The sequence below is a fragment of the Marmota marmota genome, unplaced genomic scaffold (assembly GCF_001458135.2).
Source record: "Marmota marmota marmota unplaced genomic scaffold, marMar, whole genome shotgun sequence".
NCBI lineage: Eukaryota > Metazoa > Chordata > Mammalia > Rodentia > Sciuridae > Marmota > Marmota marmota.
The window spans coordinates 4,734,936-4,758,338 of NW_025999998.1; the positions used below are offsets into that span (position 1 = coordinate 4,734,936).

Below are 23,403 nucleotides of genomic sequence, written 5' to 3' on the forward strand. Positions count from 1 at the left end.
TCACAATAAATATTTTTAAAAGGGCTGGGGATGTAGCTCAATGGTAAAGCATCCTTTGGTTTAATTCCCAGTACTGAGAGGCAGGGGGAAGAATACTTTAAAAAATCTGTTTATTACTAGTAATGGGCCATATACTTCACCAGCTCTCTGCAATGTATCTATCTACCATCTAAAAAAGAACATACTCTATAACTTATTAAAATCACCATATATTTCATTAAATTTTAAAATTCATTTTTTCTAATACCATAAAAAATGAAAGTTTAAAAGATTGTCACATCCTATCAGAAAATGGTTCTTTCTAGATGCTTACACCAGCACTTAGTTATCCTTAACTTTTATCCAAATACTCTTGTATTGCATATATTGTATACTGTATTTTATATATCTTTTTTCTCTTTTTAAAGATGTAATTTATATTTACCTATCACTGTGCTTCTGTTTTCTTTTATTTCTCAAAGAGAGTTCAGCTATTATATCTTTAAGATGCCAACAATGAAATATTTAATTCTATCATGTAAAATTACTTAGGGAAGATAATTTTAGTTTTATGTGTGTTGGATTTAGACTTCCTTTTACTATCAATCCTTCTTATCAAGACAAATTTCTCCATTAAAAAAAATAGCCAAATAAACACTAAGGAACCACACCAAACTTAAGCACTGGACCTATTACTTTTGCTGAGGCTGGCTTTGAACTCACAATCCTTCTGCCTCAGCCTCCTGAGCTACTGGGATTACAGGTGTGCACCACCATGCCTCGATTTTTTATACCATCTTGAGGTAAAAAAATTTACAACCATCCTAGGATTTCAAACTCTTACATGACAAGAATTTGCTAATATAATATTTTCCATACATATTAAGATATTATTTGAGTGGTAAGTTCATTTAGTATGTTTAATAAATATTCAAATCTATCCCAACAATAACTTTTGTATTACAATTTTCAAAAGGGATAAAGAAAATTTAGTGTTAGAATCTAGGCTCTAACAGCCAAGTTCTTAATCCCATCTCCATCTGCACATTTCAGAACACATTTTGTCTGGGGTAGGGGATATTGGGCAATGACTGCTAATGGGTACAGGATTTATTTTGGGGGGCAACAAAAAAGTTCTAAAATTAGTTTGTGATAATGCATAGTCCGATGGATGTGCTAAAAACATTGATGATTACCCTTCAATTGGGTAGACTATTTGTAAATTATCTAAGTAAAAAATTGTTACTTTACTCTAATGGCTTCTACACTATGTTATAAAACACTTTCTAAAATACTCTTAAAGTATATATCAAAAACCTAATGAAGGCAAACAGAAATCTGTACATCCTAAATTAAGCCAGAAAAGACAAACCACTTAAGAGCCAGAGATGACCAAGAGTTAAAGGACCCTTGTTCATTAGTTAACAATCACCAAATAGAACAAAAGTAATAGATTGAACATGACTTCTAAATGATTTCTTCAGAATGACTAAAATAACCTTGGAATGCAAGGCTGTGCTTCTATAAACAAAAACATGAATTTTCACGAAGTCCTCAATAGCATGAGCACTTACTCATCATACTCGATATGATAAATAACGTCTTCGTCAGCAGCAACAGAGTCTGAATTAGATGTAGAAGGTACATTGTCCAATTTAATTGTGTTCTCTTTGGAATTATGATTAACATTTCCATTAGTCCTTTTATAAGAACTGCCATTCTTCAGTGGAGTTTTGCCACGTGAATGTCCATCAGAAGCTCTAGTAACACTATGTATATGTGCTTCAAACCAAGCACCAAGGCCGACATCTCTGGCATCCACCAATTCATTTACCTAAAAAAAGTTTAAAATTAGTTAATGAAGCTTAATTTCATTTATTGCTGCAAAAATATTAATATAACTCAAGTATTTCAGAGTTATCATGGTATACAATCTTTGCAGCCACTGATGTTTACAGTGATTAGTTCAAAACTAATCTTTCCAGATTATACTATCTCAAACTTGGTGAAATATGAAAGTTAACTTTCCTCCTAATTTCCTTCAGTGAAATAGGTGTTTTAATTACTCAAAACATATGTTTATACTATACTGTAAATTTTTTTTTTTTTTTTTTTGGTGGTACTGGGGCTTTAACCTAGGACCTTGCAAATGTTAGGCAAGCATTCTAAGTTGCACAGGCTAGTTGCAAACTTGTGATCCTTCTTCCTCAGTCTCCTCAGTAGCTGGGATTACAGAGGCATGTCACCATGCCCAGCTGCAAATGTAATTTTTATGTACCCAAGAGTCAATCTTGCAAGTTGTTCAATAAGAATACCACTAATGAAAAGCCAGGGTTTAAACTATTATGACTGTTACTAATTTATTCCATTAATTTCTATAATCATAAAGATAACTTACATAGCCAGTCCAGCCAGAAAACAGTAAAATATTAATAGAACATAAAACTTTACAATGAGAAAATTATGCATAAGAACACAGTGAAACATCTAATGAACCCATCTACAGTACAAAATTGGCAAAGTTCCAATACTAGTTAGTAACTCACTAGGAAAATACATTTATTTATCATTGGAAAAAATAAAGATAAAAATGTAAAGACAGGTTTTTAAGATACAAAACGGGAAAAAATATACAAAATGGACACAATCAAGTCCACGTATGAAAGTGTATGAACCAGAACTAAACCATGTCATCTGATAAAAGACAGTATTAAAAAACTGTGTTAAATAATTCTCAGGTTGGTATACCAGAGAATTGAGTCAAGGAATGGAAACAGGTTTTTTAAAAAATTATCTCCTAAAACACCTGAGAACATTGGTACGCTAAGGTTCTTTCAGGACAATAACAAAAGGATCTCTTCAACCTTTACTTTTTTCTTTCTTTAAAAAGCCTTTAAAAAGAAAACCTGAAGTCAATACATGATTATCATCTCATCAAGCTTCTTAGAAGGTAAAAGAGACCACTTAGGGTGTTTAATATAATTCTGACAGACAATAGCTTGGGGAGGAAAGTATATACTAAAAATTAAATACCCATATGCTACATAATATGCAAGGTTTCTTACTTAGGTTTGTCTAAGCCTAACAATGATTCCTATTTTATAAGAAAACAAAAGCAGGGCTGGGGTGGTAGCTCAGCGGTAGAGACCTCGCCTAGCACGGGTGAGGTCCTGGGTTCGATCCCCAGCACTACATTAAAAATAAATAAATTAAAGATATTGTGTCCAACTACAACTAAAAAAAAAAATAGTATTAAAAAAAAGAAAGAAAACAAATGCCTCAGAAGTTAACTTGCTGTAGGTAAGAACTACTGAAATATAAAGTCAGGATTGAAAGACATCTTGACCTTGAAACTTACTTTTTTACCCTTATACCAAGAGTTTTGACAGAGATAATAAGATAGGAAAATAGGCAATTGAAAGTAAGCAATGAACTAAAAAATAAGGTATTAAAAATACAGAAAAGTTTCAAATCACCAAGCTGACAACAGAAGGTAGAGAGCGTACAGATAAGCCAAAAGGTATTAACTTTCACTACCAGAAGAGGTATATTTGGCCAAAACATGTAGCAATAAAAGAGTTTGAAAGACATAGTTCAATATAACATAAGAATTAAGATCTTAGAGGAGAAAAGAAAGACCTAAGGGCCAACCAGGTTAAGTATGACAAAGAATCAGAGATTGAACATACTACATGCTGCATAAATTAATTTACATATTAAATGGACACAGGCTCATTCCTTCTATAATCATTCCTGACAAACTTAAAGACATTTTGTCTTTTCTAGGCAACACAACTAAAACAAAAAATAAAATCATCAATGTTAAAATCCGTAATACTTGGGAGAATAAACTGAGGTCACTACTCTTTCACTGCAAGTCAAAAAATGTAAGGTTTCATAGAGCACTACACAATTATTGTTGCAGCAGAGAAAACGACATATGGTTGATACTAAGATAAGAACAGCAAAAACACCTTAAGCAATATAAACCTGACTATGGAGTAGTAAAAAGTACAAATCAAATATTGAATTTGCCTATTAAGTGTAAGAAACTTGCAGGCAAATGTAGTTCCTGGATAACTCAATAACTGGAAATAAAATAGAATTAAGAGAAACCAAAATCAACAGAAAAATACTGCCAACGCTTAAACATCACAGAGAGAATTGAAAACCTATAAAGATAGGGCATTATTTGAGTAGAGTAAACCTACATTTATAAGTGGAAATAAGAGATATACGTTTTATTATTTTATTAATTATAGTGAATAATTCCCAATAATGCATATAAAATGGGGTGGGGTGTTTCAAATTCAAAAGTTTTTTGCACATTACATAGACAAACTAATTTACATGGGTCAAATTGTGTGTAAGAGATTAAAGTTCTTTTGCAGAGCATGAATTTTGATGACAGTTCAGAAGAAAATTACCTAAACCCATATAAGTAACATGAAAACTGGATACTGCCATAATAGTATAATCTAGCAGAAATTAAGAACTGAAGTAGTTAGCCAAGAGAATAGTAAAACTAAAGAGAACACATAACAAAAGAGGAAAACAGAATGTGTGTACATGTCTATAAGAGAGAAAGAGAGAAATCAATTCTCAATTGCATACACAGGATTTTAATTTATGGAGGAAACTGAATCATAATATAGAGAGATTAAAGTCATTGAAAGAATTAGCATTTACCAAGAAACAAAAGCAAAACCAGGAGGTAAACACCAGGTTTGGTGAGGAGGCAGAAGAAACTAGGGGAAAGTATAGCACAGAGCCTCTACTGTATAATGAGGGTGAACTCTAGGCTATAGGGGTAGTCTAAAGTTGTACCTGACCCTACATGATCAGTACAGAGGAATATTGGTTTGATGTGAGAGAGATAATGGAGGGGGTTGAGATAGGAACTCAAGATTGGTTGCGTTGTAAATGAAAAGCAGGCTCAACGACAAGTTGTTGACTGTCTCTACGAATTAGCTTGTCCTACCAATCCCCAGCACCACCAAATAAAACAGGAGTTAGCCCTAGGAACACCACTGTCTCCCCAGTAAGCAAGGCCCTCAAAGATGTCAAAACATAAAATAAAATTTAAAAATTATATATGGAGTGGGTGGTTTGAGTTGAAAAGTTATGGGGGGAAAACCAGTAACATAAGTCTATACTTAAGAGCTGAATTTATTCATATCAAAGATATAGCCATATATAGAGAAAAGTCTTCCATGTCCAGATATTTGATAGTTAAGGGAAAAGAAAGGAAAGCAGGAGGAAAAAAAGAAATGAACTAATGCCATTGAAAGCATGGGAAGGAAGGAAGAATAATTTTAAAAATAAAACAATAATACCAACCAGCAAATACCAGAGATTTTACTGTATGTCAAATATATTTCTAAATGCTTCATTTATTCTGGGGAAAATACTTCAACTCTGCAGATAAACTTGGGTTCAAATCCTTCATCTATCACCTTCAAGGTAAACTCTTGAACACTTTAAGTAGTTCCAGTTTCATACTTTGTAGATGTAAGAGCATGTGCATTTGAGATAAGGTTTTAAAAAAATCCATACTGTGCCAATCCAGCAAAGCACATAATATGCACAAAAGTAACAAGTTTCCTTATACTAAGTATCAATATGTCCCATGTTAAGACCCATTTAAACTCAGTAGTCTTAATTTCCCATATTCTGCTTGGTAAACATTAGTAATTCACAGTTAACATACATTATCTCCTCTATTGTAATACAAAAATCATTCCTATTTTCCAATGAGGTTCATATATGAAACAGACTCCAGAGAGGGCACAGCTAAAAAAAAAAAAAAAAAAAATGGGAGCACTAAGCTGAGAACATAGGTTTCTCCAAATTTGAACATGATTCTCCCATAACATTTTCTTCAGAGTTATAAATAAAAAATTGCAATATGGTTCGGTTTACATAAGTTAGAAACAGAAAAATTAGGGTAGCATAAATAGGTTAAATGTTGTTAATAGGTTGCTAAAGGTTATTAATAGGATCAAGTTAAAGAATAAAGAAATGATAGCTACAGAAGTTTGGGTAGTAGTTACAAGTAGAGAAGAGGCACTTGAGTAAACAAAGACTACATGGGAAGGAGTTCCTGGGGTATTCTATTTCATAATTTGGGGTGGTATTTATAAACACTGATTTTGTAATATTTCATTAAAACTTACTCTTTTATAGATTTGTATGGTCTATTGCACTTTATAATAAAAAAAAGTTAAATATCAAGAATTGCACTGTGGGCTGGGATTGTGGCTCAGCGGTAGAGCACTTGCCTAGCATGTGTGAGGCACTGGGTTTGATTCTCAGCACCGCGTATAAATAAATAAATAAAATAAAAGGCCCATCAATGTCTAAAAAAAATATTAAAAAAAAAAAAGAATTGCACTGTGGACAAAGATAGAATGTGATACACCAAAATATCAATATTTTTACGTAAATTATTGAGGTTTCTTTTTTTCCTGTATTTTCTATGAACATAAGAGACAATATATAAAAAGTTTAACAGTGCCACATACTTAGCTAAACCTTAAAAAACATTTCTAAATATATCATTTAGACTGGATGACAGCCATTTCAAAAGCAGACTTTATTTGAGCCATATAAATAAATATTCCATTTTCAAAAATGAGAATTAAAGTCAACTTAGGTATCAAAGTCTACCTCATTTCAGAATATAAATCAATTCCTCATCTGGAATCACTGTGATTAGCTGGGCATGATAGCACACGCCTGTAATCCCAGTGGTTTGGGAGGCTAAGGCAAGAGAATCACAAGTTTGAAGCCAGTCTCAACTTAGTGAGGCTCTAAGCAACTTAGTGAAATCTGTCTCAAAAAAATAAAATATATGGGCTGGATTGTGGCTCAGTGGTAGAGCGCTTGCCTAGCATATGCAAGGCCCTGGGTTCGATCCTCAGCACCACATAAAAATAAATAAAATAAAGGTATTGTGTCCAACTGCAACTAAAAACATAAATATTTAAAAATTAAATAAATAAAATAAAATATAAAAAGGGCTGGGAATGTGGCTCAGTGGTTAAGTGCCTCTGGGTTCAATCCCTGGTACCAATAAACAAACAAACAAACAAACCCAGACCCTTGCACAATCTTCTACAGTGATTAGTGATAGCTAGTTTCTTAGAATATATGAAAAAACTCTGAAACTAACAAAAGCTAAAAAATATAAAATACAGCAAAACAAGAATGATACTGGGTAACTAACAAATTTCAGGTTAAAATTTCATTTTACTGTATTATTTAAATGTTTATTATGTCAGTTTTAAATACAGTTAATTTGGAAATTCACCTTTTGCATCCTGTTTATCATGAGGTTCAAAGAATATTTTAGTCAAAAGGAAAACAAAACCAGGGAATGTGGTGCCCTCCTATACTCACAGCAATTCAGGAAGCTCAGGCAGGAGCCAAGCTCAAGGTCAGTCTAGGGAATTTAGAAGACCTTATCTCAAAACAAAAAGGGCTACAGAGGTAGCTCAGTGATAGAGCACGCCTGGGATCAATCCTCAGTACTAAAAACAAAACAAAACAAAGCAAAATCTTAACAATGCTAAATGAGATGGGCAAGATCTCAAGATAAAGAGAAAACCTCCCAGTTTTTAAATAACCTAAAAACAATTTAATGAAATTTTTATACATGTTTGCACTATTAAAAATAAAGGAAATTCAAAACAATTAAATCCAAAAGTAGCAACTTCTAAGTTGTTCTCAGTTTAACTAAAAAGTATCTAAAAATAAGATACAAGAAGGCTAGGACAAATTATTTGTTTACCCTTCTGCTTCTAATACTTAGTATCAATATACACTAGATATCCAAATATTCATGGAATGAATGAACTGTCCCAAAATTAGCATTTCTAAATGAAAAAAATCACTAGTCAAATCTCAAATACTTGGGCTGGGGATGTACCTCAGTTGGCAGAGTGCTTGGCTTGCATGGACAAGGCCCTGGGTTCAATCTCCAGCACCACAAGAAAAAAAACTCAAATACTTAACGAAAATTTCTAAGCTTCATCAAAAATAAATCTGTTAGTCTCTTCAACAAAGAAGGGTCAATGGAGCTTTGAAAATATTACTATACAAGAAATAGAAAAAGAAACCATGAAATTAATTTGGAAAAATAAGAGACCCCAAATAGCCAAAGCAATCCTTATTAAGAAAAATGATGCAGGAGGCATCACAATCCCAGACCTTAAATTATACTACAGAGCTACAGTAACAAAAACAGGATGGTATTGGCACCAAAACAGACATGAAGACCAATGAAACAGATCAGAAGACACAGGGATAAATACAGTTATCTCATCCAAGACAAAGGCACTCTAAATGTACATTGGAGAAAAGATAGCCTATTCAACAAATGGATCTGGGAAAACTGGAAATCCATTGTGTAGAAGAATGAAATTGAACCTCTATATCTCTCCCTGCACAAAACTCAACTCAAAGTGGATCAAGGACCTAGGTATTTGACCAGAGACCCTGCACTTACTAGAAGAAAAAGTAGGACCAAGTGTCTAACAAGTTGGCTTGGGAACCAAATTCCTCAACAAGACTCCTAAAATACAAGAAGAATCAATAAATGGGATGGTATCAAACTAAAAAGCTTCCTCACAGCAAAGGAAACAATCAAGAATGTGTACAGAAATCCTACAGATTTGGAGAAAATCTTTACCACATGCACCTCAGATAGAGCATTAATCTCCAGAATATATAAAGAACTCAAAAAACTCAATACCCAGAAAACAAATAACCCAATCAATAAATGGGCTGAGGAACTAAACATACATTTCATAGCAGAAGAAATACAATTGATCAACAAATATATGGAAAAATGTTGAACTTCTCTAGCAATTAGAGAAATGCAATTAAAACTACACTGAAATTCCATCTCACTCCAGTCAGAATGGCAGTTATAAAGATACAAATAACAATAAATGTTGGCAAGGATGTGGGGAGAATGGTGCTCTCATACATTAATGGTGGGACTGCAAACTGGAGCAACCACTATGAAAAGCAGTATGAAAATTCCTCAGGAAACTTAGAATGGAACCACCATTTGACCAAGTTATCCCATGCCTAGGTTTATACCTTAAGGACTTAAAAATAAGCATACTACAGTGTTGCAGCCACATCAATGCTTATAGTAGCTCAACTCACAATAGCCAAGCTATGGAAACAACCTAGGTGTCCTTCAATGGATAAAGAAAATGTGAGATATATATATATGAGAAATGGAATATTACTGAATGAAATTATGGCATTTGCCGGTAAATGCATGAAACTGGAGAATAGGCAAAAAAAAAAAGTTCTCTCTGATTTGTGTATGCTAAACCACAACAAGGGAGGGTGGAGAGGAAAAGAATACAAGTCCATTGGATTAGACAAAGGGAGGAGGGGAATACATAAAACAGAATTAATTGGTTATAACTTTCCTAGCTTTGTATTTGTATACTCGATGAGAGTAACTCCACATGATGTACAACCATAAGAGTGGGAACCTAAATAGAATAAGTTATACTCTATGTATGTATACTCTGCCAAAATACTTCTATTATCATGTATAACTAAAAAATAATAATTAAAAAAATACTGTATTGAGCTGGGTATGGAGTGCACACCTGTAATCCCAGGAACTCGGGAGGCTGAAGCAGGAGGATCTCAGGTTTGAGGCCAGCCTCAGCAATTCATCAAGGCCCTATAAGCAACCTAGTGAGACCCTGTTTCAAAATAAAAAGGGCTGGGATGTAGTTCAGTGGTTAAGTGCCCCTGGGTACCAAACTGGCTCTCCTATGCAAACAATTTCATCTCTTCCCCAAATAAATCTATTCAAACATAGCAGCTTCTAAACTATAGCCAAAAAGAGGGTAAATGGTAATAATATTAACTTAATATGCAAATATTCATAGATACATGTATATACATGTGTTAGCATATATTTCCTTACTCAGCTCAGGGCCCTTGACACCTCAGCAACAGTGAGGCTCTAAGCAACTTAGTAAGATCCTGTCTCTAAATAAAATACAAAATAGGGCTAAGGATGTGGCTCAGTGGTTGAGTGCCCCTGAGTTCAATCTCCTGGTATCCCTCCACCTCTGCAAAAAAAAAAAAAAAAAAAAAATACTACCAGAATAATTTGAGTACCAATACATACACAGATGCAAATAACTGAATAAATGGGAGAGAAAAGACAAATCCCAGCTACTCAAGAGGCTGAGACATGAGGACTGCTTAAGTTCAAGAGTTCAAGGACAGCCTATGCAACAAAGCAAATCCCCATGTCTTAAAAAAAAAAAAAAAAAAAAGATCAAGAAGCCAGGTACAGAGGCTGGGGTTGTGACTCAGCAGTAGAGCGCTCACCTAGCATGTGTAAGGCCCTGGGTTCGATCCTCAGCACTACGTAAGAATAAATAAAAATAAAGTTAAAAAAAAAAGAAGAAGCCAGGTACAATGGCACATGCCTGAATCCCCAGGAACTCAGGTGGCTGAGGCAGGAGAACCACAAGTTTGAGGTCAGCCTCATCATTTTAGTAAGACCCTGTCTCAAAAAATAAGGACTGGAATGTAGTTCTATAGTAAAGTGCCCCTGGGTTCAATCCCTAAATAAAAAAAATAAAGTGAAAATTTATAAGAAGGAAACACACACACACACACACACACACACACACATCCCTCTTGCCCTGCACCATCTTGAGACTACCAACACGAAAACAATCACCAGATGCAGCCCTTTGACCAGAACTGAGGGCCAAAATAAATCTTTTCTTTATAATTTACCCAGTTTGTGGTACTGTATTAATAGCAAGAGAAAACAGATTTAAGACAGTTATCTATAAGAGAGATGAAATGAATGGATGATATTAGAAAAAACAGCTAGTTGGCTTTCAGCACTTTAAATAGCAAACCAACAGAAGTTGAAAATTCTATGAAGAAATGCATCAGAGCTGTTCATCATTGCACATCTAGTACCTAGAACAGCACTCTGCACACTATGGGTTCTCAAAATTTGTTGAGAACACAGGAGGGAGGGAAGGAGGAAGGGAAGAAAGGCAGGAAGGAAGGGCACTGTATAGAGCACTATTTTAATTTATTCCCAGGTTTTACCTTTTGTTATTGCTTTTTTCTTTCTCCTTTACTAATTGATTATAGCAAGGAAAGCTATTCATATCACAATATTAACTTTGAAAATGGCCATCTGACTGCCTGTTCATAATGTTCTAAAACATTTATTTTTTCCAGTCTTCTTAGGTATCCATAAGAATAACTTTTCCCTAACAATTACACTTCATTTTGTTCTGCCTCACAGTGTTACCCAGCACTTCCAGAAAGATGCCAAATAAAGGCAACATTAAATGGCTTCCTTGGTGGGCTCCTGATTTCACTGGGAATACTTCTAGTTTTTCCCCACCATTAAGCATGATGCTGAGCATGATTTAACATATTCATCTGTTCCTCCTAACAAGGACTTTTTTAAACATACGGAACTCAAAATTGTATTTAAATGTAGAAAACATTTTAATTTAGATAATTTTCTTTAGTTTCTTAACAAATTCAATGGAAACATTTCCAAATAATCAACTATCCCCATTTTCTGACAAATTATATTTTGTCAAGGTAATATGTCTTTTAGTATAGTATTAATTCTATTTGCTAAATATAACTTGGGTTTCCATCAATGTTAGTGATGCTAATGTGCTTTTGGCCATGTTTTAGTATTAGTGTGAGCTAAATTTAAAAAGCAATAGGAAGCTTTCCTTCCTCCTTTATGCTATGTGTCAATTTAGGTAACATCAGAATTATCTATTCCTTATAGGCTTAAAACAATTCTTCAGTTTATCTCCCAAAACTGATACTTACTTTTTTGGAGCTAAAGCTCTTTGCTAGTTTTCTTGAACCTTTCCTTACATACAGATGTCTGCATTTTTCCACAAATGCCAAAATTATCTTGATTTACATTTTCTTAAACAATTTATTTCATCTAGCAATTTTTAATTTTTAATCTTGAAAATGTTTTGGAAAACTTATTTAGGTGCTAATTTATCCCAAAAAAACTGATTAAGAAAAATAAGTTATAAAGATAGGAAATGAAATAAAGGTGTCAATTTATTAGAATTTGGAAGAGTTGCTGGATACAAAAGTCAACAAGTCAACTGCATTTCTATGTATCAGCAAATAAACTACTATTTATAATAGCATCAAAAACATAAGGCTACTAGAAATAAGACATATAAAGAGAGAATTCATTAAAACTTCAAAGGTCTAAATGGAGAGGTCCTGAATTACAAGACTCAACACTGATCCATAGCTGCAATTCCCAATGTAATTCAAGCAGATTATTTGTAGAGCTTTGACAAACTAATTTCAAAATCTTTAACTGTAAGTGTTAAGAGCCAAATATCAAAGATACCCTTGAAGAAGAATGAATTTGGGAATATGGAGGAAGGGATATATCAAAAAAGTCTATAAGGCTACAGTCCTTAGACCAGTATGGACACAGGGTAAACTAGCCAGGCACTATGGTGTTCACCTGTAATTCTACCTACTCTGAGGCTGAAGCAAGAGGATCACAAGTTTGAGGCCAGTCCGGGCAAGTCAGCGAGACCCTGTCTCAAAAAATAAACAGAGCTGAGGAAGCAGCTCAGTCAGTGGTACAGTACCTCTGGGTTCAATCCCCACTACCACAAACAAACAAATGAAACCCCAGCAGAAGCAGGAAACAGCCCAAATATCTCTTATGGATTAGTTATGTGGCATGTTAACAAAATGGAATAATGTAATATTGTAAAGTAATAAAACATAGCTGTATGCATCAGAATCTCTCAATTATATATAGAATTATATAGAATTCCATTATATAAATTCAAACACAGACAAATCCACCTATTGTTTAGGGAAATATACGTAAGTAGTCAAACTAAAGAGAATGATCATAAAAGTCAGAACAAAGTCAGTTTACCTCTTAGGGAAGTCTATTCTGGTAGGGGCACACAGGAGGCTTTAAAAAGGTACTGGCATCATTCTACTTCTTAACCTTGGTAGAATTACGTCTGTTTGTTTTATTATTTAAATTGTACATGCACATTTTATACATTTATCTATAAAGTTCAAATTTTTAAAGACTATTTTTATAAGTTAAAATACTGACAGCCTAATCTTTATTTTCAAAGGCAATCAATGTTTACTTATTCACAACATACCAAAGAGAACAGACATCTGTATTCTTACAACTAAGTCTGAAGACAACATACCTTATATAGTCCAATGCCAGGATCAATAAGACAAGCACGAGTTGATGTAGATGGTTGGCTAGAAGATCCCACCTTTGCAGTTTTCTTCACTTTAGGTGGACTATTAGAACAGGGTTTAGTCTGTACATCAGTCTGTTTAGATGTGCTAGGAAGATCAGGATCTGGACGAACTAGTAGCTGAATTATATCATTCAGTCCAACATCATAGTCAAATAAAGTATATCCATTTTCCAGCTAGAAAAAAAATAGAAAAATATATTAAAAGGCTTCTCTCAAGTCTTAAAAAAAAAACAACTTATCTTTCGTTGCCTAAATGTTCAAGCCAGACTATTAAAATTCATAGCACTGCAACTTAGTGATCTGAAACCATTCTTACTATTTTATGTCCTCTAATGTCAGCATTTTCTCCAGACTCCAATCAATTCTTACAAACTACTCCATATGCCAGGCACAGTGGTATATGCCTATAATCCCAGTTTAGGCCTGGGGAGGCTGAGGAAGGAGGATCACAAATTCCAGGAAAAACTCAGCAATTTTATTGAGACCCTGTCCTAATTTTTATTTTTATTTTTTTTTTAAAGGGGAAGGGGATGGCTAGGATGTAGCTCAATGGTAGAGCACCACTGGTTCAAGCCCAGAACAAAAAGAAAAAAAAAAAAAAAAAAAGCAACACTACACATTAGCTATAGGGAATACTGCTAGCCATTAAAAAGAAGAAGAAGAAGAAAAAAAAGAGCATCCTTGTGACTGTGATGTCATGACCTAGCCTATCACCAAATGTTCATTTTAATGAACAGTGCCTGAATCCACTGCAAGGAAAAAAGAATTTTGAAAGCAATGACCTTGCGTGTGTAAAGATATTAAGTCAAACACTATCTTTCTGAAACACTGCTGAGATGCACACATGCGCCTCGATATTTTTTCTTGTTGGTTCTGGGGATTGGATTAAAGTGTAGTTCTACCACTGAGCTGCACCCCAAGATGTTTTTTTAAGACAGTCTTGCCAAATTGCCAAAATTGGCCTTGAACTTGTGAGCCTCCTAACTCAGTTTCCCAAGTCCCTGAGTTTAGAAGCATGCATCACTGACCAACTTGTCAATATTTTAAAAACCAGGCAGGAATAATTATAATTCTTGCTTATGCTATATTCCACTTGCCTGAAGTTCTCTGATTTTATGCATCTACAAAGATTATTGAGTTTTAGCATGAAATCTTCCAGGACAAATAGCAAATAAGTTATCTTGCAACTCAGACATATTTTGAGGGTTATGGGTTGAATTGTACTTCCTTTCCCAAAAGAGATATTGATGTACCTACTTAGGGCCCTAAGTTCAATTCCCCAAACCAAACCAAACCAAACCAAAACAAAACAAACTTCAGAATGTGACTATATTTGAAATAAGGGCCATTAGAGGCAGTCAGATCATACATTTCACTGAAGAAATGCAAACTTATTGTTTTGGGCTGAGTTGTGTCTCCCTCCCCATTTGGGGGGAGTACCAGTGATTGAACACAGGGGTGATTTACCACTGAGCTACATCTCCAGCTCTTTTATTTTTGAAAAAAATATTTTTTAGTTGTAATTGGACACAATACTTTTATTTTATTTATTTATTTATATGTGGTGCTGAGGATCGAACCCAGGGCCTCTCACATACGAGGGAAGAGCTCTACAGCTGAGCTACAACCCCAGCCCTCTTTTATTTTTTGAGACAGGGTCTTGCCAAGTTACTTACTGTGATAGAATGAATCAAGAAAACTAAATTCCTTGAAGATCAGATCATTTTCCCCAGAAATATGACCAATCTGAACTGTGTTCATTCTCCCCTCTTTGATATATATTTATCACCATTCACAACTCAGAACTAACTCTGGCAATATTTGAGAAGTCAACTGAAAAGAATAAGTCTGTTATATATAGCAGACTTATAAACTTATTAATACACTAGATCAGTGATTTTAATTCCTATAGTCCAAGAACACCTCAAACTTGTGATCATCCTGTCTCAGACTTGAGTTTACAGGAATGCATCACCATGCCTCACCCTCCCATGTCCAGTCCTAATCCCCAATGCCTCAGAATATGACCCTATTTGGAGACAGAATCTTTAAGGAGGTAATTAAGTTAAAATGAGGTCGTTAGAGTAAGCCTTTAATTCAATAGGAGTGGTATCCTTATAAAAAGGGGAAATGTGGACCACGGGAAGATCATGTGAAGATATACAGGGAAAAGGAGGCCACGTGAATGCACTAGATACATCTCCAAGGTTAAAAAAAAAAAAATTTCCTGCAAACACAGAAGCACAGGGATTCTCCTCTAGACTTATCAGAAGGCACATCCCTGCTGACTAACCTTCAATTCTAACCTCTTGAACTGAGACAAAATTTTTGTGATTTTAGAACTTTTGATACTTTGTTATAGTAGCCCTAGGAAACTGTCTCCATTTTATTTCTTTATAAAATTCAATTGGCTATTTCACTGTGATACAATGAATCAAGAAAACTAAATTCCTTGAAGATCAGATTATTTCCCCCAGAAATATGACCAATCTGAACAGTGTTCATTCTCCTTTCTTTAATATATATTTATCACCATTCACAACTCAACTCTGGCAATATTTGAGAAGTCAACTGAAAAGAACAAGTCTGTAACACACTTATAAACTTACTAATATACTAGATCAGTAATTTTAATTCCTATACTCCAAGAACACACAAGCATTCATATTGTTAAACAGAACAAAAGAACAATAATTTCATAATTCCCCAGTGAAGGAATTAAATTAGGTACTATCTCACAGGTTAGTTAACGTGCTTAGCCTAGAGTTGAGGCTATAGCTCAGTGGGAAGAGTACTCACATAGCATGAGCAAGGCCCAGGAACTGATCCTCAGCAATATACATACACAATGTAAGCTTAGCCTTAATAAGCCTAAGAAGTAACCAGATAAGCCCTTATAGGGATAGGAATTTAATATTGCTTACTTTATTAAAAACAAATAACTCCTCTAGTCCTGAACTCCTGTGGGGAAGGGGTGGGGGACTCAAGAAGCAGAAACTGGGCATTGATACCTTCATTTTGATATTCTCCAATAATCAAAAATAAGAACACCCTAATTTTCAAAGAGCTGAAAAAGCACAACTTTGACTATATATGCAAACTGATAAACATTGCTATTTAAAAAAATTAAGTGTTTAAAGTTAAAAATAAAATGTAACGCACAAAATAAGCAAATTAACTGGTAGGGCAGCAGTTAAAGTGGTGAAATAATTAGAAATTGAAAGTGTTTCCATAAACATTTTTTCCATTAGAGGCACAAGAGTCAGAGGGACCTGGGGACATTCCTACACTCAAAGTCTCTGGCAATTTTCTACCAAATGATTGTCAAAAGTAAATATAGATTGCTTCAAGTGATTCCCTTTCTCAACTTGGTTTGACAGAAAAAGTATGTCTGAAGTCAGTGAAACACTAAACACATCAAAGCTGAAGTCCTATAATAAATGTTATCACCTTTCTTCATGCTTGCTGTGACAAACTTTTTCCCCAGATCATCCATTTGGGAAAAATTCTAGTCTTCCCAAAACAAGTCACTACTATCCACAGCACAGAAAGTTTCATACAGCTTTATTCTGCAAATTTCACACATATGAAGAGCTGAAGTGTTGAAATAATTTAAATATCAGAGTTCTTCGGTATTAAGGAAAGTACACAGTTATATCTGTCACTCAAATTACGCTGAGTGGGGAGAAAGGGATGTCATCTAGAAATTACAAACACCAATAGTTTCAGGGAAGTAACTATAATCCATGAATGAATCAAAGAAGTTATTCTTTGAAAACTGTCATACTAGAATTTAAGGTGCAAGATTTTCAATTCTGACCAGGCAAAAATAGTTAGGACTTTATTTAGTCAGACTGCACTCTTGGATTTTTACTGGGTTTAAAGAAGAAGTTTCAGGAAACAAAGAACTATAACAATGATGCAAGGGAAAACTAGGAAGAAAAAAAAATTGGCAGTGACCACAGAGGGAGAGGGGAAAAATCATTCCCAAGGAACATGAGTAGAAGGAATAACTTCCATGTTGATATTTTAAATCACGACTATTTAAAAGAATATGTGCACATATATACACACACACACACACATATATATACACATACATATTCTTTTAAATAGGCAAAATCTTTACTTTTTCTCCATGTGAAAAAGTATGAAAGCAAAAAGCAAATACTCAGTTTTTCTTCAGCTATCCTTCATGCCTCATATCTACAATCCACTTATGGCTACCCAGATAGTGACAAGGCAAGAAAACAAGGGGAGGAAGTCTTTTACAAAATAGTAAACACTCTAGATTCTAGAAAGATTTAGAGATATAGAAATCACTTTAAATTCTACATTCTTTTAAAAATATGCACTCCCCACAGTGCCTCAACCCCAACCTCCCGGATTTAAAAAGTCCAAATGAGGATACCCTATTCAACCAGAATTTACAGCCCTGTTGATTATATGCTTTTCCAATTTAACTGCATATAAATCACCATGTTAAACTATGTATTCAGCTTCAGTAGACCTGGTATGACATACCTGTGCCAAGCTAATGCTGCTTGGTCCTGAGAACATAGTAAGTATACTTTTATTAGTAAGAAACTAGTAGAAGACTATCCTCTCAAAATTCATCTTCAAACCCTGGTGTTCATCAGAATTTCCCCTGGTGCCTTGGGTGCATTTATTTCAAACCTCAGAACTGGAGCCAAACTGCGGTCTATCAATCCTACTATGCATTTGCAAATCTGAGGTGAGCTAAGCATCTGTAATAAACATCTGTAAGTCAGTCTGATACACACCAAAGAGTAAAAGCAGCAGACATAATAAACAGGATGGGGGAACTTAAAATGTATAAACTGTAAACATATTTATTTACTTATTTATAGGTAGGGTCTCCCTATGTTACCCAGGCTAGTCTCCAACTCTGGATTCAAGGGATCCTCCCAGACTCCCAAGTAATTGGGACTACCATGCCCAGTTTGTGTAAATTTTGTTTTTATTTATGACATTTTTCACTGTGTGGCTGTAAAGGCACCTTAAGAAAGGGATGCCTTTTTTTCCTAATGTGCACAAAGTCATTTTATAGGATAGGAACACCTCCATGATACCAATCCAGTAGCTGCCTGCTATAGGCACAGTATGCTCTCCGTGGACTGCCATGGCTATTTGTCATTAATAAGGAAATGAACACAGCCAGCAGCAGTGTCTTCTTTTTCTCTCTCCAAGTCAATGAGCTGGCACGGAAAGTCTATTCCTCATCCCTATTGGTTTATCACTGGGCTGAAAAAAATCAAAGCAGTGAATTATCAACTGTCCTGGGAGAAGTACAAAGATTGTTATCCTCAACAGTTTTTCCCAGAATCTGGAACCAACATCCTGGTTTACTAGAAGTCTACTTTGTTGCCCTGAACTTAATTCAACCCCAATCCTTTCCTCAAGACAGGTAAGTACATTTTATCTTAGGATATCTGATAGACTTTTAAGGTGAATTAATTTCACTTCAGGGTGAAATTAATTCATCAGAATACATTCTCATTCTTTATTTCTCTCTCTGGTGCCGAAATTACCAAAATGCCCTAGGTAATAAGGCACCACTCTCCCTGGCTTGAAAATAAAATTCAGAAGACTTGATTACATTCTTTTTCACCTGTGACAAACAAGAAACGTTATCAATCTGCCACTTGAGGCACAGCAATACAAAGTTACATAGTAGTAAATACAGCAATAGTTATTTACTTCCAAAGAAAAGTTTGCAACATGGGCTGGGGATGTGGCTCAAGCGGTAGCCTGCTCGCCTGGCATGTGGGCGGCTGGGGTTCGTTCCTCAGCACCACATACAAAAACAAAGATGTTGTGTCCGCCAAAAACTAAAAAATAAATATTAAAAAATTCTTTCTCTCTCTCTCTCACTCTCTCTTAAAAAAAAAAAGAAAAGTTTACAACTAAATTCAACACCTGGTTTTTGGAAAAAAGAAAAAAATACCAACACTAAGGAATCAGTTTAAAACTGGCTACAGTCACAAATCAAAGGGCTATAACTTTTTTTTTAAATGGAAAGCCAAAAACCAAACCAAAACCAAAAAACACCTTGGCTCCCTCTTTTCCAAGTAACAATAATTTGTTATTCTGAAACTTCTGAATGATCCTGGAAAGGTAAATCTATCAGGAAGAGAAAAATATTCCTTTCAAACTCTTTGCAGTTAGGAGGTTCTACCAAATTAAAGAGATGCACTGATTTTAAACCTCAGAATTGGAGTCAAACTGCAGTCTATCAACTTCAGGATGACAACTTTTTAGTGGATTAACAACAAGAAGACAAAAGAATGCAAAGGGTCTGGGAGTATGAGGATATACTATGAGACTTGTGGGATAGGAAATATCTTAGACTGGCCAGAACACAGTCTATTTATAACGACTATCAGAGACTTCCACAAACACACTCACCATCGAAAACACCTTCCACCTTCAGCTTTCAAGTTACTGCTAGCTGTGCGAAGGCTAGCCATGAATGAGGGAAATATTTGAAGGTGAGAAGAACAGCACTCTGGGAATAAAACCTCTGGCCCTATACTGGGCAGTGTTAAAATGAGTTATATCAATAGCTCAAGTCCAGGTCTCAAACCTCACCTAGGACAGATTCCAAGTCTAGGAGAGGCAGCGAGGGAGAAGAACCAAACATTCTGGAAGCCCTTCAGATCTTCAATGTGTGCAAACCCTTCCACATTAGGTGAAAGGTTAATGTTCTTGTACCTGAGAGAGTAATGCTCAAGTTTCCATCTCCTATCTGGGAGCCAGGAGCGCGAAAGGGCCACAAAGCTATAAGCGCCGTTAGCTGGGTCAGCGCAGCTGGGAGCGTGGGGAGCTGGAGATGCCAGCTCACCCCTCCCGTGCTGTGGCATGGCCGCCAGAGCTCACTGCCCTCCCCATCCTCCAGGCACCCCGGCTCCATCGAGCGCGGTAAGGAACGAACCCAGGGCCCTATCACGCTCTGACTGCAGCCTCTGCCCCCACTTAATAGGAAACAGCAAGGTGTCCACACGCCTAGTGCTCTCACCTCTGAACCTGCTAGACGCACCTGTAGCCAGGGCTGGCAGGGACCTGCTGCAACCTTTATAGCAGGCCGGGCCCGCACCCAGCGCCTCCCAAGGCTGCCCTCCCGAAGCAGAGCAGGGTGCAAGCCTTGTCAAGCCTACGGCCTACGCATCCAGAGGCACCCGGCTGCTCCCTCCCAGAGCTTCCCAAGGGACAAGGTGAAGTGCCTCACCTGCTTGCCGCGATAGAAGAGACGCTGGCACTCGGGTCGCACGTCGAACAGCGCCCAAACCCGCTCACGTAACTCCTCGATTGTGGCTTTGCGAGAAACGTCCTCAATGGTACGCGTTTGGGAACCATCGATGGTACGAACCTGGATCCACATCTCAGTACCGGGAGAGAGGGTCCCCTTTGTCTCCCCCGGTGCTTCGGACGCTGCGCCCCGCCTGGCCCGCCGCCTCCCCAGCGCCTCAGGTTCTCAGCAGCTGGTAGGCAAAGACGACCTACCGGACTGGGGCCCGACAGGCGGAGCCACCTCCCAGACCCCGTGCCCGCCCAGGCCAGCTGAGGAGAGAAAACCGGAACCAGCCCGAGGTGCTACCACAGCCTCCTCCTCACAAATAAGAAGAAGCCATGTCTTGGCCGAGCTGAGTGTTTACTTATAGAGCCGTAGCTCCCACATGGAGGTCACGGCGCCAACCCGAATCTCGCGAGATCCATGCGGGGCTCCGCCTTAAAAAGGAAGGGGAGAGGGAGATGGTTATAGACCTCAGGGTTGGGGGGGCTGTGGGGGGGAAGCACGAGAGGGCGGGTCTCAGGGGCGGGGCTGCCGAAAGCCGTTATTTGCCCACAGCTTTTACCGGGACCCTGGGCACGCCTCCTACCCCTCAGATCTCAGCAGGTCTTCGCGCTGCTCTTGGCAGTTTTACCCTTTTAGGACCTAGTTTCGGGCCGAGATGCGGGGGAGACTCCTCAGGCCTAGCGGATACACCTCTGTAGCCTCAAAAACACATCAAAAAAAAAAAAAATACAAGAAGTGCACTTTTATGTTCATGGAATGTGGGCCACAACCTAAATTCTGAGAAGCCTTGAGGGACTGGTGGACGGGGAAAGGCCCCAGGACTCTTCGGGAACACGGCCCCACGTGACTGTTGCCTTAGCTTGGAAACCGCTTCCTGGGCTATCTCGCTGCCAAGCCGAGGTGCTGGGCCCTAGCCTCAAAGATCAGGGTCCCTGCTGGGACCACGTCCTGGGCTCCCACCCCAGCCTCAGACCGTGGAAGGCGTGGTGCCGAGGCCCCCAGCTAACTGCTGGCTACAAGTGGAATTTCAGTTTGCAGACCAACCGGGACCTTCGTGTTAGGGATGTCTTTGGCGTAAGGGATTGTGGGTTTGCGGAAAACAGTTTTGAATAATGCAGAACTACAACCCTCCGAAGAAAGAACTTCAAAGAGCCTACTTGAAATAAATTCTCGAAATTCGCTCAGCGCAACACTACCTAAAAAAGAGCCCATTTGAAATGAAAATATAACTTCATAAGAAGGGAGAAAGCATCCAAAAGAAAACAAAACAAATAACTTGTACCTTATATTTGCCTAAATTGGTAACTTGAATATTCAGACCAGTGCTAACTAATCCCACAGAGCAGCATTTTTAAATTACCGACTAAAACAATTATAAGCACAGACAAGGTCAGTATTATTTTATAAAAGAAAAAGATGGGGGCTGAGGTTGTGGCTCAGGGGTAGAGCGCTCACCCAGCACATGTGAGGCACTGGGTTCAATCCTCAGCCCGACATAAAAATACATAACTAAAATAAAGGTATTGTGTTCAACTACAACTAAAAAAGAAGGGGGAAAAGGCCCTACTCAAAAGGACAGAAAAATAATGGAATATACGTACATGTTTCAGGTCTCTGCCCCTGCTGAAAATTTCGCATTCATTTAGATTCTAAATAAAATTCACCCAATTCTCCCAATTGTGCTAGAGCAAATATTAAGTGTTCGTAACATATGCAAATGAAATGGTAGGTATACCTAAAGCACACTTCTGATCTTCCTGATGAAGGGATAACTATTTGCTGTTATAAGATTATGTTATGCTTTTGTGGAGTTATGTAGTTTTTGTTGTTGTTCCCTGCTCACAATTTACAGTCTAGTTAGGATTTAGCAAAAATTAAAACATTCAGGATGATTTAATACTAAACAGTTTGATGTTAATGAAAACCTCGATTAGAGATGTCAAAGCGGGGACTAAAATGATCTGGAAGACAGGTGTAAAACATAGCCTGAGTTAGATGGACTATTGTAGGCTAAGGCAGCATTTAACTGTTGGGTTCTCGGAATGGGATAATCAGAATTGTAATTCCAATTTAGCTCTCTACTTAAGACGTGAGTCTTGGGACATTTTACTTGCTCCAGTTTCCTCCATGTAAATTGGTACTTCGGGCTGGGGATGTGGCTCAAGCGGTGGCGGGCTTGCCTGGCATGTGTGCGGCCTGGGTTCGATCCTCAGCACCACATACAAACAACGATGTTGTGTCCGCTGAAAACTAAAAAAATAAATAAATACATAAATATTAAAATTTCTCTCTCTCTTTCTCTCAAAAAATAGATCTGAATTTTCTAAAAAAAAAATAAAATAAAAATAAATTGGTACTTATACACTAATGAATGTAAAATACTTCACTCAGTGCCTATCCCTTAGTACACAATAAATTACTTTAGTGCTATTGTTATGGAAAGGATTTAGATAAACCAAGAGTGCCCAAAGAGGAAGGTATGCATTTTCGGATCAGCAGAGATTACATATCAAAGAAAGGTTGACTAAATAGGGAAGAGCAGTGTGAGAAGATTAGCATTCACAACAGTAGTCCCCGCCTGCCCCCACCGGTATGGGGAGGAGACTAAGGGATTTTTAAGCGGTACTTTGATGTGATGAAGTACTTGGAAAGACAGTAGGATGATCTAGGGAGAGAAGTAGGAGAGAGATACTCGTCTGATTTTCTCAAAAGAGACAATTGTGCCAATTTTGGCAAAATTTGTGGAGTGGATAGGAGAGGAAAGGGTGTATTCCAGAGTAT

General features: G+C 36.9%; 1 protein-coding gene across 2 annotated transcripts in view; it reads right to left on the minus strand.

The window, feature by feature from the left end:
* Positions 1-21,034, minus strand: part of Uhrf2 (ubiquitin like with PHD and ring finger domains 2) — a 78,693-nt gene extending 57,659 nt beyond the window's left edge. Inside the window, exons 1-4 of one of the 2 annotated variants that reach the window (XM_015492856.2) lie at positions 20,554-21,034; positions 17,829-18,569; positions 13,245-13,478; positions 1,554-1,813 (exon numbers count right to left, since the gene is read on the minus strand). In XM_015492856.2, coding sequence (XP_015348342.1) covers positions 1,554-1,813; positions 13,245-13,478; positions 17,829-17,864 — 530 coding nt within the window. In that variant the 5' untranslated portion in view covers positions 17,865-18,569; positions 20,554-21,034. The remainder of the gene's footprint in view (positions 1-1,553; positions 1,814-13,244; positions 13,479-17,828; positions 18,570-20,553) is intronic. The other variant, XM_015492855.2, reaches the window with a different exon arrangement.
* Between the last annotated feature and the right edge of the window lie 2,369 nt (positions 21,035-23,403).